This window comes from Xyrauchen texanus, chromosome 24 (genome assembly GCF_025860055.1).
Source record: "Xyrauchen texanus isolate HMW12.3.18 chromosome 24, RBS_HiC_50CHRs, whole genome shotgun sequence".
Classification (NCBI taxonomy): domain Eukaryota; kingdom Metazoa; phylum Chordata; class Actinopteri; order Cypriniformes; family Catostomidae; genus Xyrauchen; species Xyrauchen texanus.
This window is the reverse complement of record NC_068299.1, coordinates 32,403,886-32,421,352: the sequence shown is the minus strand read 5'-3', so window position 1 is coordinate 32,421,352 and position 17,467 is coordinate 32,403,886. Positions and strand designations below refer to the sequence as shown.

General features: G+C 38.4%; 1 protein-coding gene across 1 annotated transcript; it reads right to left on the bottom strand.

Annotated features, from left to right (window-relative positions):
- Nucleotides 1–73: 73 nt before the first annotated feature.
- Nucleotides 74–10,954, bottom strand: LOC127618216 (potassium voltage-gated channel subfamily G member 3-like). Its single transcript, XM_052090548.1, has 2 exons — nucleotides 9,980–10,954; nucleotides 74–5,118 (listed from the first exon to the last, which is right to left on the bottom strand). The coding sequence occupies exons 1-2, from the start codon at nucleotides 10,621–10,623 to the stop codon at nucleotides 4,473–4,475; spliced, it is 1,290 nt and encodes a 429-aa protein (XP_051946508.1). The 5' UTR covers nucleotides 10,624–10,954; the 3' UTR covers nucleotides 74–4,472.
- Nucleotides 10,955–17,467: the final 6,513 nt, after the last annotated feature.

Genomic DNA, 17,467 nt, shown 5'->3' with positions numbered 1-17,467 from the left:
TATTTTGATGACTGAAAAAACATAAACAAACCACAAAACATTTCTTCATATTGAATTTATTAATGTCCAGTTTTCATGAATGTATGCAAGACCTGCTTTAGCTAATACAGCGGCATATAGTTAATTTAAAATAGACTTTCTATTTAAAAAATACATTGAAAGCTTACAACATACATACAAATCATTGCAGAAAAAAGGGGGGAAAATAATTAACTGTTTTATTTCCATTTTACAGCATAATTTCAAACAATTTACCAGCTTACACTCTAAACATTGGGTTTTAAAACAGCCCTACAAAAAGCTCAAGCCATCTGTGACAAGCCCAAGCTGTCATATCATATTCATAATGTTTATAAATATGATCATAATGCACACAATTTGTTAAAACGCTTTGTTAATTTGTTTTTAAGTTGTTAAATATCAGAATGCTTTGTGTTAAATGCTAGTTCTACCAATAAATCAATGAAACAAATAATACGATTAAAAATTATTACAGTAAACATATTCAAAAACATGTCCAAGGTGAGTGTTTTTGCTAACACAGTGTTTATCAAGTGTCATGTAAAAGTGAACAGTGCCCGATGAGAATATTCAACAATCCGTTTTCATCATAAAATGTAAATTACAAGTCCCCTGCTGTCTCACAATTCAAAATACATCAAGTCCCATCAACAAATTGGCCATACAAACAAGACCTATTGGTTTGAAAGATGATAAGTAGGATACCTCAAGTTCAGCATGGTTAATAAAGCAGGCAACAGAGAGCCAGTGGTAAAAATCTATTGAGATAGAACCAACTGGCAGCCTACAAATGCAATCTGCAATTAATTTCAAGGATTTAACTTTTTTTCACATTTGTATTAATTTATGGGTGTTGTTGTGTTGTATGTGTGTGTCGAGGGATTTTGTTCCATCTCAGTATTCTAAAGTGATCTCGAAAACACCTCGCGGCATAATCGCTTCAGGCGGTTTAATTAATAAAGAGGGAAGTTTTGGCACATTATGGTCTGACACATTTTGCATCCTGTAACCCAAATTGGAACACATCTTTTTGCAATCACACAAACTTCTGATAATAAATTCACAAAGGAATGTGCTGCAATCAGTGGCTGATGGTTTATATGAACACATCACTGTGGAGAATGTGAATAAAGATGATGATGAGTTAGAATGTGGTAATTACAGAGAAGACAGTCACCTTGGACTAGAGGGAATTAAAGACCTTTTTCACACTCATGGTTTTGGAACGTGGAAGTAAACTTTTGCAGGGTAAACTTCGACAGTGGTGAATTTAAATGTCATACTCACAGCAAATATTAGTTTCACTTACCTATTTGCTCCAAGACAAAAATAAAAAAATGTGGTGGATTAAGAGAGTAAAATGGGATCGCTGTAATCGAAACCCCCTCACAGCTGTGGTAATTAGTTTCCTTTTTTACTCCAGAGTAATATAACACAAATAATACTGCAACAAACTTACACTAACAATTTAAAAAAGGTATAATATATAAAAAAACATTGCGAGATTTATAATGATAGATAAGGTGGAAATGCACCATTACAGTCTGTGAAAAAGGTCTATTATGAAAAGGAAAACGTTTGTGGCTCTAGGCTTATTTCTATTGTGTCTACAAGTGTTTGAAAAAGTGACAGAAAACATTGTTCCTCATTGTTTAAATATTACAAAGAGGAAAGTTTGAAGATTCTAGAAAGACTTAGCTTTTTGTCTGACAAATCTTTGCTTGACAATTTAAAATACGAGAGAGAGAGAGAGAGAGAGAGAGAGAGATAGAAAGAGAGAGTTAGGAGCAATTACAGTGAGAATTACAGTTTGTTACAGAACAAAATTGTCTGTGTGATCGGTTAGAAAGGAACCTGAGTCAGAACAGGCTAGAAGTTTGGTGGCTATAGCAGGAAAACTCTAGGAAACGTTACAATTTAAAAGTTTGGTCTCAGGTTAGAAATTTGGTAAAAGAATAAAGACAAGTTTGTAAAAATAACTAAATCCAACAAACATATTTATCTAAAGTTCTGTCAATCTCATATCCAGCCTTTTTTTTTGTTGTTGTTAGTGGAAAAAACAAAACAAAAAAACAATGAACAGGAAAAGGACATTTTAAACACTTTAAAAAACACATCCTTACAAATCAAACCAAATATTACATAAATGATGGTTTTTGCCCTCTGTCCCACTGAGAAATTGAAATTAAATAATACAATATTTTACAATTTTCAGCTCAATTGAACAGTCATATCCTGAAACACACCTGAATATATGCCCTTAAATATCTAATATAATAATAATAATAATAAATAATATAGAGATGGATGTAAAGAAAAAGGCTAAAACCTGACAAAAGTGATACAATGGAGCCACTTTATTACACTTGAAGAAAAAGCATGAACTGCAAGAACTGGAAAATGTTCCAAATAAATAAATAAAATATAATTAAAATACTAGAAACAAAGTTAACAGAGTTCTGAAAGTTTTGCAATGCTTGAAATTAATATGTTTCTCATACCATAGTCCTTATTTTTGCAACATAATCTCATGATAATATGTACGAGACTGCAAAATTGTAAGACATCGCATTTGGCTCATGTGAAAAGGTACAACTTTTATTCTCATAGAGACCAACCAATCAATAAACAGAATTTAAAATCGATACAATTTACAACCACCAAATTTTAGGTAGCCTCCTATCCAACACTTTATTTTAAGAAAGAAAATGGCTGTGAAGTTTTGTTACAATTCAATATTTATATAATCATTACAAATGACTGATGTATGGCAATATCCTGTATACACTTTCATTGTCTTGTTCCAAATGCTCGTTTTTTCTTTTCTCTGTGGTAAACAAGACTTATTTTCCTACAAAAATCATGGCTAGGTTTAGGGTTTGGGTAAGGAGTTCAACTTAAGAAAAATCGTTATAAGATCGTTCGTTGGTTCAGAATTTTCTTCTATGGGAGTAAAATTCAAACGTTTTCTTACTATTTCGCCATATCGTACTATTATTAGGATTTGTCATGAGATATATCATGGATTGAATATGAGGTGAATGAATGGACACTGGAATAACTAATACATTTACACTCTGTGCAGTTTGAAGTTGGAACAGGACACGTTCATTAAAAAGGTAAATAGTGTCAATTTTAACTTCATTTTGAATTTAAAGATTTGTTTTTCCTAGAGTTTAAATAGAAGCTCAACAATATTTGAGCCCATTTTTTGCATTTTCTCCAGCAGATGCCCTCCCATGATAATCATTCTCACAAACTTTGGAGAAATGTGGAAACATAAAAGCAAACACATTGCCTGGTGTCTGTCTAAGAGTGTTAAGGAACATTAGAGCCACAACAACATAGAGACAGCAGTGAGTCGGGGAGAAGTGGGTGTTATGGGTGACTCCATTGGAGGAGAGAGGGCCTTGAGGTCATTGTGTCCCGAAAGATCTCCCGAAATTTTCATGGACTTACAGAGAACTTTATGTGAAGATGTGCACAAGCCTCAAGGCTTCACCTTCCTCAATCTTAAAAAAGGCAAGCCAGTAGAGAACCTTCACAGGTAGCTGATTCTGGAAGAACTCTACGTGCTCTGCGTGGTGCCATCCAAAACACCAACTCTCCATGACAGCACTCTCTCTCCATGGCCTGTTATGTTCCACTCTACGTACGCTACATAGCTGCCCACACAGCTCTCATTCCATGCCTATAATTCTCTCTTTGTCTTTCTCTCGCTGTATTCTGCTCGTTCTCTCTGACTATCTCTAGAGGCTTGCTGTCACACCAAATTGAGCTCTACATGACAATTTAGCCTGGAAAGAGTACTCAGTAACTGGAAAAGATGGATTGAAATCTTTTGTTTTATTAATCTATTGTCAGTCATCTGTGTTTTTGATCTCATTAATTATAGCTTTCTAAAAAGTAGGTTTTGTTGCCCTCAATATTTTAAATGCTGGGGGAAATGGTGCTGCTTTAAAACTTCATTGCATATAATGAATGAAGGCATCATCAAAGAGAGGTTCCTGGGTGACAAATGATTGAATTATTTCTCTCCTATGTGCCTGCCAACCCTGTAGGCTGTCTAAGAAGCATTCAGAAGCTAATTCCTTCTGGCGGGATGCCACATGGATAGAGCAGTTCGAATATCTAAAGTGCAAGGATGTTGGAGTCTTTTTAAGGCCTCTGATTGACATTTGAAAGCTGCCCTCTGGCAGTGTGTACCTTTCAAATATATCTGGCCTCGATGCCACCATCACCAAGGCAGCCTCCTCAGCCCCTTGAGTAACAGATAAAGCACTGAAACTCAGCAGCATCGAGGAAACCTGTTCTGGAGATGAAAATATCTGATGGAATTGCCTCGGGAGATGTCACCACACAAATATATTGGGTTTGGTTTCTCTAACAGAAAGTGGAGATTGGACAGCAGAGAGTCACATTATTTGTGATAGTCAAACCTAGGGAGGGAGTCAGTTGAGAAACTCAGCAGAGAGGCTTCTGGTGCAGCGAGCTGAACGGAATTTAAGTTCATGGTAGCACTGCACAAAGCTGTGATAAATGAACGTGATTGGAAGAGCCAGCAGCACTATACCACTGACAACGCACATGCCACCAAGCACACGTCCCGGCACAGTGATGGGGTACATGTCTCCATAGCCGACAGTCGTCATGGAGATAATAACCCACCAGCAGGCAGCAGGAATGCTAGCGTATTCATCGTTCCCAGACTGCAGATCCAGACCATGCTCAAGAAGTTGCGCCAACGCCCCAAATATGGACATGGCCACGCAAATGAAGACTAAAAGCATGACCATTTCACGGTAACAGCGCCTCAATGTCAGCCCCAAAGTCTGAAGGCCAAGGAAATGCCGTGCTAACTTGATGACCCAAAAAATTCGCATCATGCGCAGCACACGTAATGTCACGCCAGCCCTCTGCAGCTGAGAGTTCTCTCCCGTGAGAACAGTCATGGTAACGGAGATGTAATAGGGTGTAATGGCCAGAAGATCTATGATGTTTAGTGGACGTCGCACAAACTCGCACTTGTCTCTGGAAACAATGAAGCGCACAATGCACTCTGCCGTGAACCAGCCGATGCACACCGCCTCGATGATCCTGGACAGGTGTACATTGATAGGGAAAGAAAACAAAGAGAGTCTGAGAGAGAAAGAAGACTAATTTGAAGAGAAACACGTTGATTCGGTTCAAAGAGAGTGGGCTCATTACACAAATTAGCATTTAACTAGCTGAATTTTCATCATTTTGTGATAATTCAAAGCCATTTTAAAGCTTTTACCGAGATTTATCTTGCAATTTGCTAAGATTCTGAGTGCTTTAATGTGTTGCTTTAGATACTCACACACAAAGACCCTTTAAATAGACAAGGCAACAAATAGTAAGGTCAACCAAAAGCCAGCACTCAATGTAAGAATGAGTGCTGAATACAGAATGTAGGATTAGGATCAGGGATGAACTTTAACAGTGGCTTTGAATTAAAGATGACGTCTTCATCGACTTGTGGTCCAAATAACCATTTACTAATTACAGACTAAATATTTACTTGACATAATTGCAGAGGGAAGATATGTTTTTACCATGTGAATTCTAAACCAGTTGAAATCCCGTAAGGCCTGGCAACACTTTCTCTATTGCAATGTTTGCAAAGTAATGCACTGTGTTGATCACAGTATTGTATTCCAGTTCTGAGTCTAATGAAGGCTTAAGACAGTCAGGAAAATGTAATGGAGCATCTTGCCAGAATGCCAATAATCATTATTAAAATGAAAAAGAGCTCAAATTAATAACATTCTGTTTCAGTATACTGCGGTAAACTCATGACTTATGTTAATGCTTACTGTTTTTACTTGTTTTGGAATTTTGTTTAAAGGGTTGCTGGGTCTTAGAGGGTTGGCAAAAAACAAACAAACCAACAAACAAACAAAAAAACATAAAAGCAATTCATTCCAGTTCAGAGCCATAATTTTGTCCTATTTTTTTCATATATATCATTCCAAATATGATTCTGAAATCAATAGACAGTATTGATATGGGATTGCACAGAAACAAATTTCTAATGTGCAATTGCTACCTTGATTTTGACCCTTAAAAATGATATGTATACTGATCAACCACAACATTAAAACCACCTGCCTAATATTGTGTAGGTCCTCCTCGTGCTGCCAAACAGTGCTAACCCGCATCTCTGAATAGCGTTCTGAGATTATATTTTTCTCACCACAATAGTACAGAGCGGTTATCTGAGTTACTGTTGACTTTATCAGTTCAAACCAGTCTGGTCATTCTCTGTTGACATCTCACATCAACAAGACATTTCTGTTCACAGAACTGCTGCTTACTGGATGTTTTTTGTTTTTGGCACCATTATGAGTAAATTCTAGAGATTGTTGTGTGAGAAAGTCATGCAGATATGGGTCAGGCTCTTCAGTTAATGTTCACATCAACCATCAGAATGGGGAAACAATTGACCTCAGTGATTTGGAGCGTGGCATGATTGTTGGTATATATATTATACTGATTAGAAAAGAACCAGATGTTGTTTAGATGTTATCGCATCAAGCAAATTGTCTGAGGTTATATCATACTTTTTTTTCCAGTAAATCTGTGTACTGAGTATACCAAAAAGGACTGGTGAAGCAAAGATCTGGTAAAAGATAATAATGATTATTTATTTCCTTTTGTTTCTCTGAGAAAGAGAAAGCTGTTTTATAAATGAATAATACTGATGTTTTTTTCCATTTTGAAAAACATCAGACACTGTCAACATGTGTTACACCAAAATGACTGGTGCAGCCTACTTCTATTCCTCTGTTTCAAATCCTAAAATAGATGCGTAAAATGTGTTAACATCAAGTGAAGTGGAACTCCAGTTTATATGCGACAAGGTTTCCTATGCTTTTGCCTCAGACAAGTCAGAACTGGAATGAATGCATTAGCGGAGGATGAATGGAGACTGGTTTAGGTTGAAAGCTCTCTTCAAATACATAATCACTCATATTGTTTTTGCATGAATAACAATCCTGATCTTTCGGCAACATATACCATGTTAAATTATTACACACATACACACAGTATGGAAGTTTGCTCCTTAGGTACGAGTACCTTCAGAGCAGTCCACGTGGCAGTCATGAATACGGAACAGACAAGCACAGAGGTTAAAAGGAATATTAAACACAAGAACATTGTACTTATATTTGGAAATTAGCACTAGGTAGGTAATGGTTTGCTAGCTTTTATTTGTATTTTTTCATAAATTTGTTCATTTTGGAAGATTGTTCAAAATGGCATTACTGGGGTCAGAATGGGCAGAGCTTTCTTTAGCGAAAACTCATTTTAACCAAATAACTGTCATCAAGCAGAATTCTTTTGTTGTTTAGAACTTGTTAATATCTCAAGATGATTAATTCCTAAGTACAATCTACAGACCTAAACTGTTGGCTCTCAACATTCATTCAGATCCTTGGAGAGTGACAGTTTTTAGCTACACACACAGTTACCTTGAGAGATAATTTTCATATATGTGACATTTATAAATAATTCTCACAATCAGGGGAAACCAAGGAGCCCTTAACTTCGAGATGCTCCAGTAGGCTATAAATGTATAATTCTATGAAAGTTTATGACTGTTTCATGCTGAAATATAAAAGACAAAAATGTAAGACATGTGCCATACACTTGATCCAAAAAATGTCCTCTGCAACTTAATCTTTTTTTAATTATTATTATTGTTTTTTGCATGTTTTGATTAATCAATCTGAGTGTATTAAGAACCAATCTGCACTACTTTTATTTCAAATTAGAATAATAATAATGATAACCTAATCCAGATGGCATTGCATTCCATTACTACCCAGCATTTTGAGTAAACAAATTAAAAATATCTCAGACGGGAGGCAAGAGTGTGTAAACATGCCCTAAAGGTTCCGTTTATAAGGGAATGTTGCATTTGGCTGCGTTTTTAAAACGCTGGAATAGTTCATCCAAAAATAAATTCTGTCATTTTCTTACACTCATGTGGTTCTAACTCATATTACTTTCTTTCTTTGGTGGAAAACAAAATAATATTCAAAGCAGAATGTCCAAGCTGCTCTTTTCCAAAGAATAAAAGAGAATAGTGACCACGGCTGTCAAGAAAGATGAAGACTTTTGCTTAATAATGACTTCAATTTCAGGTTGTTCCTCACACAAACTTAACTACTTTTATGTTGATTTTGTGAGCTTGACAGCACCCATCCACTGTCATTGTATGGAAGAGTGCAGCTTGGACATGCTGCATCAGTGACGTGCACAGACCGCACCAGGGACAGGGGCAGAAGAATGTAAAAGGGCACTGTTTTTTTTAATGAGTAGTAAGTATATATACTTAAATAATTTATTTGCTGTTTGAGCATTTTTCCTTGTTTTATATCATTTTCATTTGTTTTCCCTTTATCACAAGTAATAGCCTATTCTCACACCAAAAGTTCCATGGTATTACACTTACACTATTTATTTATTTTCAGACATGATCTGTGATTACCCCATGTTTATGATATGTGTCATGGTAAAGTCATTGTATTTTTTATGAAGTACCTTGGAGTACCATGATAGTATCATCAATTAATATAATAATCATTACCATGGTATTACCCTGTCTCATCACTCTTTTCAATTCTCATCTCTGCTCCCTCACTTCATCCTGTCATCAAAACTGATACTTCTTATATTAATTTCTCTTCTTTTCTTAAAATAATTATATAGTTATTTTACTGTATTCTGTCATTAATATTTATAAATATACAGGACCTTTAATAATATCGTGGATCCATGGTACAATGATGGTGTCAAGATGGTACCATGTTTTTGAATGGTTATCATGGTTGACTACATATCCAAATAAAATGGTAATACCGTGGTATTTTTCTGAAAATTACTCTAATGGCTTATTAGTTTCAACAAAACCAAACAGGCTAAAAGACGAATTTATTTTCTATGGCTTATTAGTTTCAACAAAACCAAACAGGCTAAAAGACGAATTTATTTTCTATCACTGAAAGCAATGTGACCGCTCCCATTCTAATTAATACATCTGTCTACACTAGTGCTACACTATTTCGGAAATGCAGTAGCAATCGAGTATTATTCTTTTGATGGACTTATAACATAATGCATGGGGTGGACTTTTTGTCTGACCTGTTACTTGTCTGAGGTAATGGCATGATCTGGGGTGAATCCAAAACTGCATTTTTGCTTCCTTGAAGGGCACTCCTGCGGGAGGGGATGGCACTCCCAAGCTTGTCTAAAACGAAAGTGAGAAAATGTATCTTTTCTCTGAGGGCCCTTCCACAAGACTGTTAAGGAAGGGTACATTCATGCAGTAATGCCACGTTTCCTTTAGAGTACCCTCTACAAGGGCTCTGCAGTTTGGAGTGAGTATAGGGCATGGGGAGTATCACGTGTGTTTGGAATCTGCCACCGATCTGCTGTAGCTCTTGAAGGCACCTCCGCTTAATTTTCTTTAATACACCCACGATTTACAAAGAAATCTCATAATAATACATTACTGTTAATGTGAGATTATTACAAGATCTTCATTTTGTTTAATTAAACTATTTAAATGTAATTATGAAAATGTCTCCCCATTTTATGGTCGACCAAAAGGGCACCTTTAGATTCGTGCAGGGGCTTGCTCCCCTGCTGCCCCCCTTCTGTGCATGTCAGTGTTCTGTGCAACTTCTCCTTTCCTGTCACTGAAGAAATAAATTCCTATGGATTTAGAGTAAATGATGACAACATTTACATTTATGGTGAACTATTCTATTAACAAACGGGGTCAATAAGTTATATTCCCTTCCACCGCTCTACGTCCAAGCGTCTTGTGTGAACTGCCCCTACTAGGGTATTTCTTTACTGTGGACATTTCTCACCAAGCAGTTTGTTAATGGAAAGTAAGTTTAGACAAGAAAGAAGACATAAATACCCGGATGGATGCTCAAAAGAGTACCTGTTCTGTTCCACTATGTTGCTATCAGCAGTTTTCCAGTCAGGAAGAGTGCTAGCGCAAAGCATTACCATAGACACAATGACAAAAATGACCGAAACGGACGCCAAAATCTGTGCGGCCAAAGAGGAGGTGGGCTCCTCGAAAGTCCTGCGCATCTGCTCCAGCCACTTGGAGTCCCGCTTTGCGTCCACCCGACTTGACGCCTGATCCGTCGTCCTAAATTTCTCGTCCGTTTTGTGGTCCTCCTCAGGAAAGTGAGTGTACGTTTCGGACATGCGATCGTCAAGTCTCCGCTGGCAGCAGAACTCCAAATGAGAGCTTTCCAAACCCCAGTAAATCATCTCGTTGTAAAACGACAGCTCACACATATGCGGGACGAAGCGCAGTTTGCCGTACTTCACGTAAAGCATGATGAAGCCGAACGCTTCCGAATGTCTATCAAAGAAGAACTCGTTACTCTCTCGATCATAATCATCACACACTTCCAGCACTTCTCTCTCCGAGGCGCAACTGTGGAGACGACTTACTCTCCTCAGAGGGAAATCCTTGATTACGTCCTTTGGAAAAGCATATTTAGTGCCACCCACGTTGATGATACAAACGCTTTTGCCAGACTTCATTTTTGCGAACCTTTAAAACATAGAGTACAGAATAATGTCATTTTTGAGTGGGTCGCGTCAAAATGACTCCCAGGATTGGAGTTTGATTCAAAGTTCACGTTTCAGCCCTTTTCAAGTGTCCACCACGTGGCGTGGAAAGCAGCAGAAGATAATGCTGTATCTCTGAGTATCTTCTGTCTGAATGAAAATTGCGCGCCCGCGGTGGCGCACTTTTACATGTGCGGCGGTTGCAACGCGGCGCGCTTCGCTCCACTGGCTAGGCATCGCACTGGATCAAGATCTGAGGTAGCCTACTTCGGTTTCCGCGAGACTCCCAAACTGAGTGAGCCACCGGAGCGCAAACAGGGATTACGCGTGTGCACACTCGCGCACGCTTCCACACACACTGCTTCAGAGGTGCTCTCAGGTCTCTTATCTTGATGTTCTCTTGTCTAAACACAGTTTTCAGGAGGCACTTGTTTTTAAAAGTCCATTATTTAACCACATTTCTTAATCAAAGCATAATCTTTTCATAGCATCCCTTGCACATCTAGACTTCATGTTAAAGGATTAACTGTAAACCAAACAATTAAAATCTACTTAAACTAGTTATAATATTGTAATTAATATTGAATACATTTATAAGGTTAAAATGCATGGGACAACTTGCCCTAATACAAAAATTTCAACTTGTCCTTACCTGGCATTTATGAAAAATATCCTGGTGCTGAGAAAGCAGTTTAACCTTTCTGTTAAAATCTACCTTCATAGATGACCCTTGTCTTAAAGGAATATTCCGGGTTCCATATAAGTTAAGCTCAATGGACAGCATTTGAGGCACAATGTTGATTACCACAGAAAATATTTTTTGACTCGTCCATTCTTTAAATAAATAAATAAAAAATCTGGGTTACAGTGAGGCACTTACAGTGAAAGTGAATGAGGCAATGTGCTATAGACATTACAAAAATTGCTTCTGATGTCACTACTATAATCACTAAAATCATTAGATACTTCAGACACCACTAAGGGATCCACATTGGAACAAATGGTTCTGAGCACATGAAGAATTGTTCCAGTGGCATTTCCACTTGAGGTTCTGCACGATTACAAACTGTTTTCGGACAGGATTTCTCAGTATGGTTTGCTAACCGTGCTGGTGGAATGGGTTTAGTACGTGCCAAAGCCAAGGAAACTAATTTGTTTGGTAGCTGATATAGTTAGCTGTGGTGAGGGTAATTAAAAATAATGGTGTATGTTTTGTGCATCTTCATGATATTATAATGATTGTTTAACTCATATTGTACATTATTTTTATACATGCCTTTTTCATCAGGGCGGTAGATTACACTAGCTAGCTCATTCAAACATATATAATATATAATTATATTACTCTTATTATATTTTGTACTTTTATCTAATCTGGGAAATTTTACCTTTCTGTGTGTTCATGTCCGGTGGCATGAACACACAGAAAACCTCTTTAGCAAATTATGGAAAACCTCTCACATTTTTCTCTTTGCTCTCCTTTTTGTGACATGGGCCATATCTTTCCTGTGCTTTTGTAGAGTAAATATCAAGGGGGGAAATGCAGTCTTAAAAACTAGAATATGCATTCATCCTCCATTGCGCTCGCTCCAACTTTTACCTCTAAGCTGGTTATTACAGGAACTTTTGGTTTTTATTTAATAGCTTTCTAAGAGAAATGTGACAGACAGACAGACTAATTCTTCTCTATGAGTAATAGGTAGTAAATATGAGTGTAAAATGGAAAAACATCACAGCTAGAGGGCGCCCCCTGTCATTCTTTTATTTGTTCCCCTGTGTGAGAGACATTCACTCCAGGCCAGTGTATGAACACTAAAATAAGGTATTAAACCACTCAATCAGTTCAATATGTTGATACAGACAGACATCAGACTATGAACTATGTGCAGAACACTAGACTCATTTTGAAAGTGATGATTAAAGACTGATAATTACAGCTTCTGCCTTGGGCTTTAATTACCCATGGCAAATAGAAAAACCTGATTATGAATCTATTTTAATTAAAAAGCGATTTAATGCCAAAGAGCTCTGGAAAACAGGTATGCAGCAGGGCTCTTAATAAGAACCTCATATAGACTAGACAGAACTGAACATTATAAAAACAGTGCCTGCTCTTGGGTGAATAATAAAAAATACCACGTTATAACATTGTTTTATTTTTACCAAAACACTAAATGTTAATGTTATAAATGGCTAATTCTCAAACACAACATAAAAGGAAGTCCTACAAAAATGCAAATCCAATCAAATTTATATTTTGTTCAGAAACACTGAACCAGCCAGCCTGAAATTAAGCAAATAAATATGTCTGGATATTAAAATAGAATCTCTTGCTGCTTTCATCCTTTCACACCCAAAAACTTGGTTGTGTCAAGTTTTTTCCTCCTCCGCCCAAATACTTAACAGGGGTTTTCTCTTGCTGTCCATTTGCACAAAACCGCTATTTTCTATAGCCTGAGGAGACGAGATAGGCCTCAGGACTGATAGCAAAAATTACTTGCAAAGTGCACACTTCATGCTTGTGACAGGGCGGAGGGCAGGGCCAGGTTGTGATTCTACACACCCAGCCCTTTTTATCAGGCTAATCAAGCCTCCGAGAGGGATAAAGCCCGACTGCGGACGGTGGTGCAACGTAGAGAGAGCATTTATGGGCAGCTGTCTGTCATATCTGTGTGTTTGTGTCTTTTGGTTCAGTTTTATATTAAAACTATTATTTATATCGTCAAGCCAGTTCTTGCCTCCTCCTATCCCTTAATCCCTTTACACTGCTATATGTATATCAATGACGTGTCACACTTTATATTAGGTGGCCTTAACAACTATGTACTAACATTAAATACATACAAGACTATGTATTTACTGTGTGACTACATGTTGATCTGCAAAATTCCCACAATTGCTGCTAATGAGGTTGAGGTACGGGTAGGTTTAGAAGTAAGGGTAGGGTTAGGTTTAGGATTAGGGGTTTGAGTTAGGTTTTAGGGTAATGGTTGGGTTAAGGGTAAAGTTAACAGTGTAACTACAAATGTAAGTAATGCAAGTACTTTAAATGTAAATACAATGCAACAACATGTATGTACATAATACGTACATTGTATCAAATGGTTAAGTACATAGTAGTTAAGGCCACCTAATATAAAGTTGGTCCCAATGGCACGGCAGTCAACTAATTGTCGACTCTAGTTCCATTCATACTGGACATATCAACCAAAGTCAATCTCAAAATTACATTTAAGTCACCTCAATTATAGAATACTGATGGTTGTCACTCTCAAAGCTAACTGAACTGTGTTTAAACAAAACATTCTTTAGCACTCCAAACAGGACTGACAACCATATTCTGTTGCTGTGTGAATGTGTGAACCCAGAGGTGACTTTTATCCAACCGAAAGGTGTACTTCATCCAGCAGAAACACAAATAACCAACTAACTTTCTGGTCAATCAAAACTACCCCACATTGCCACAACAGGACAAAGAGGAGCAAATGTACAAGGGATTGTAGCATATAACATATATATAAGTATTGTACGAGACATGTTATTGAGCCCATTGGGAACTTGTGCCTTGTGAACACATTAGGGCATTTAAATAGTTGTTATTAAGAATTCATTGAGGTTTTAGCTTTGTTGTAGTACTCTGCTGTTTTGTTGCAAATTGTTGTTTTGTGTGATGTTATTTGGGAGATCTCTGTCACAGTCTGACCTGACTGTGCCTCCCCTGACTATCTGTTTGTCTTGTCTGAGTTTTTTCCTGTGTTTGCCTTGTCTCTTACACTCTATTTTGTCTTACAGGTGCCATGTTGAGTTTGTGGCACCTGCTCTCCCAATTACATCCTATATAAACTCTCCTCATGTTGAGTCCATTGTCAAATTGTTTGTATTGTGGTGCTGTTTATATAAGCACATAGTAAGAGAAGATTACGATGCAACACTCTTGATCTCCTTTTACCCTGCTCAGGCTTCACTTCATAAATTGGAACATCATCAGCAACTTGGCGTGCAACAATGTGGTCTTGGTCTCCCAATAATTCCTGAGTTTTCCAGGTCCTCCTCTTGGGGTCAGGTTCTTTGCAAGGACTCTGCTTCCTGGAACTACTTTTTTTACATGTTTTCTGGTGATCTCTTGGGCCTCTTGCATTTTTTTCCACTTTTCCATGTATTCACTTTGACTAAAAGAACTGTTATCTGAATTGACCCTGAAGAGTGCATCGATGGGGAGTCTTGGAGAATGACCAAATGAGAGGTAGTAAGGTGGGAAACTGGTAACTTCACACTTGGAACAGCTGTAGGCATTGATTAACTTGTGACTTCCTTGTGATGAGGAGGAGGGCGGGGCCGGTTCAGTGACTATTTCCAGTTTGATTTCTGTTTCTCTGTCAGGGTTTTCAGCATTTGCAACAATGTTCAGTTATATCTTTCCACCTGCCCATTTCCTTCAGGGTGGTCCTTGAACTGGTGATGCCACCATACATTTGGTGTTGTGTTAATAGCTGATTTTCAAATGCACCACCTTGGTCATGGTGCATTTATGGGAACACAAACTTCAGTGTGAAATAATTGAAGCGTCAGTCAGCCACTGTTTTTCCAGATTTTGAGGTTGTTGCATAGGCCTGGGTGAATCTTGTGAAGTGGTCGAACGGGCGGGTCGTTGCTCTTTAGGCATGCTCTTGTCTCTCGGCATGATTTCTTTTGTTAAATGCAGGAGCAGGCTCACAGAGCATGATGTTCTATATCTCTATGCATGTAAGGCCAGAAGAAGTGATCTCTGATCAGCTTGTGGTGGGGTCAACACCCTGATGTCCCATCTTGTCATGCAGTTCTTTTAGAACAGTATTCTTAAATTTTGCTGGCAATACAAGCTGTGTGCTCTGAGATGTTTTTCTGTGGCAGGCCAGAGTGTCAACCCCCAGAGTGTACATCATGCCGGGGGTTCCATTACCTGAGGCAAAGGAGGGAGGAGTGTGATGAAGAGGGCGGGGCCGGGCCGTGAGTGCGCACGGCCCGGCCCCCAATCGGGTTGATCAGCTGAGGAGAGGGATAAAGCTGAGCCGGATGTGGCAGTTTGGGAGAGAGCGTGCCACACGCAGCCGCCGTGTGTGTTTATGTTTGTGTCTTTTTAAGTTTTCATTAAACATTATTTTGATGGTTCAGCCGGTTCCTGCCTCCTCCAGGGCCGACCTTTACTTATTACAATGAGTTGCATACTGTTTTGATGCTGGATGATGCTGAGGCTGTTGTAAGGGCATTGAACATGGCTGTAGACTGTGAGGATGTGATACTGCATACTGCTGTTGCAGAACTGCACTCTGTTGTGATTTGAGATGGTGGGACTGATGCAGATATAGCTGTTGTTTATTTGTGGCTTGGCCTAGTCCCAGGTTTGGTGCTGTGGCTCTTTGCTCCACTTTGAAGTTGGCTGGTAACATTGCGAGAAGTCCTGCAGTGGCTGGTGAGCTGGTGAGGTTGATGGATGGTTTCTTTAATTTGCATTATATCCTTACTGAGACTTTTTAGTTGTGGTATCAAGTCAAATTTAGGCTGTTTTGGTTGGCATTTTTGGTTTGATTAACTGTGCGGGATTAACAGCAGCACTGTATTCGAATTTCCATTTGTTTTGCCTTTCAGACTCATAAGAACAAGCAACATTTAATTTCGCCAATAGCACTTCATCTGAAATTGTGGCATCGGACAGGTATGGCTGGAGGTCTCTCTGAACATGGTCATTCTGTAAACCAGTCAGCACTGTTTGTAGGAACATATTTTGTATTAGAGCTGGATCATAAAGCAAACTGAATTTTCTGTCTGAGATCAATAACATATATCAGAAAGCTTTGTGGTGTTTCTTTAGTGTCCTGGGTCTCAATAGTGAGCTGCTTGTACAGTTCAGTAGCATTTCTCTTTTGATAGTGAGAGTGGAGTATTCGTCTCAATGTTGGAAGTGTCAGACATGCTTTCCCCTAAAGATAACTATGCAACTGAAGTGCCGGTATGATGGGCATAATGACTGAAACTATGACTTCTTGCTCAGGGTAGCCTTTATTCAGTCCATTTTCTATTTGATGCGCAAGGCTTGAAAATTACAATCTGTCTGTCTGACCAGGCTCACCAATAAGACCTGAGATTTTGAAGTCTTTGTACCATATTACTGATGTGGTTTGTCTCTGCGATGGGGGCGGAGGACCAACCAGTGTACTGTATGTTGCTTCTTGTCTTATTGCCATACTTTTGAGACAGCAGGACTTATGTTCATGGCGGAAAATTATTCAGTTGCAATCTCAATTCTTCTCAATGGTCTTTAGACTATATTAATTTCTTCTTCAGCTTGCCTTAACTCTGTTCTTGGATCAGTCACATTAGCATTTGTCATCATCACCTCATTTAATTTCTCATTGATGCTCAGAAGTTCACCCATGCCTCCGTCCTCTAGCTCCTCTAATTCACTTCTTAATAGATGGTTACTGAGAAGGTTTACTAAGGACAGTTGTGTGACGTTTGCTATAACCTCTGCAGAGATTTAGAAAATGACTGAGCTCTATGAGCTTTTCTCATGGTATTGTGCGTAGTCTTTCACCCATTTCCTCTTGAAGGCATTGAAGCACATCCATCTTTGACTGCAGTATTAAACATGGTATTGGAAGTGGACATTTACCTCACTGACTTGACTTAGCTGCCTCTGATAGTCACTGTACATCAAGTGCATGCACTGCTCAATCAGCTCTTTCTTGCAACTTCACTCTGCTGCCTCACACTGCTGCTCATCTGGGTAGTTGAGGGACGAATGTTACTAGGCGGGATCTGCCGATCATGGAGATGAACT

Excerpts from the sequence above, each read along its gene's own strand:
- LOC127618216 (XM_052090548.1), bottom strand. The coding sequence starts at position 10,623 with ATGAAGTCTGGCAAAAGCGTTTGTATCATCAACGTGGGTGGCACTAAA. Across the intron at positions 5,119-9,979 it reads TCTTTTGAGCATCCATCCGG|GATCATCGAGGCGGTGTGCA; the intron begins GTATTTATGTCT and ends ACACCTGTCCAG.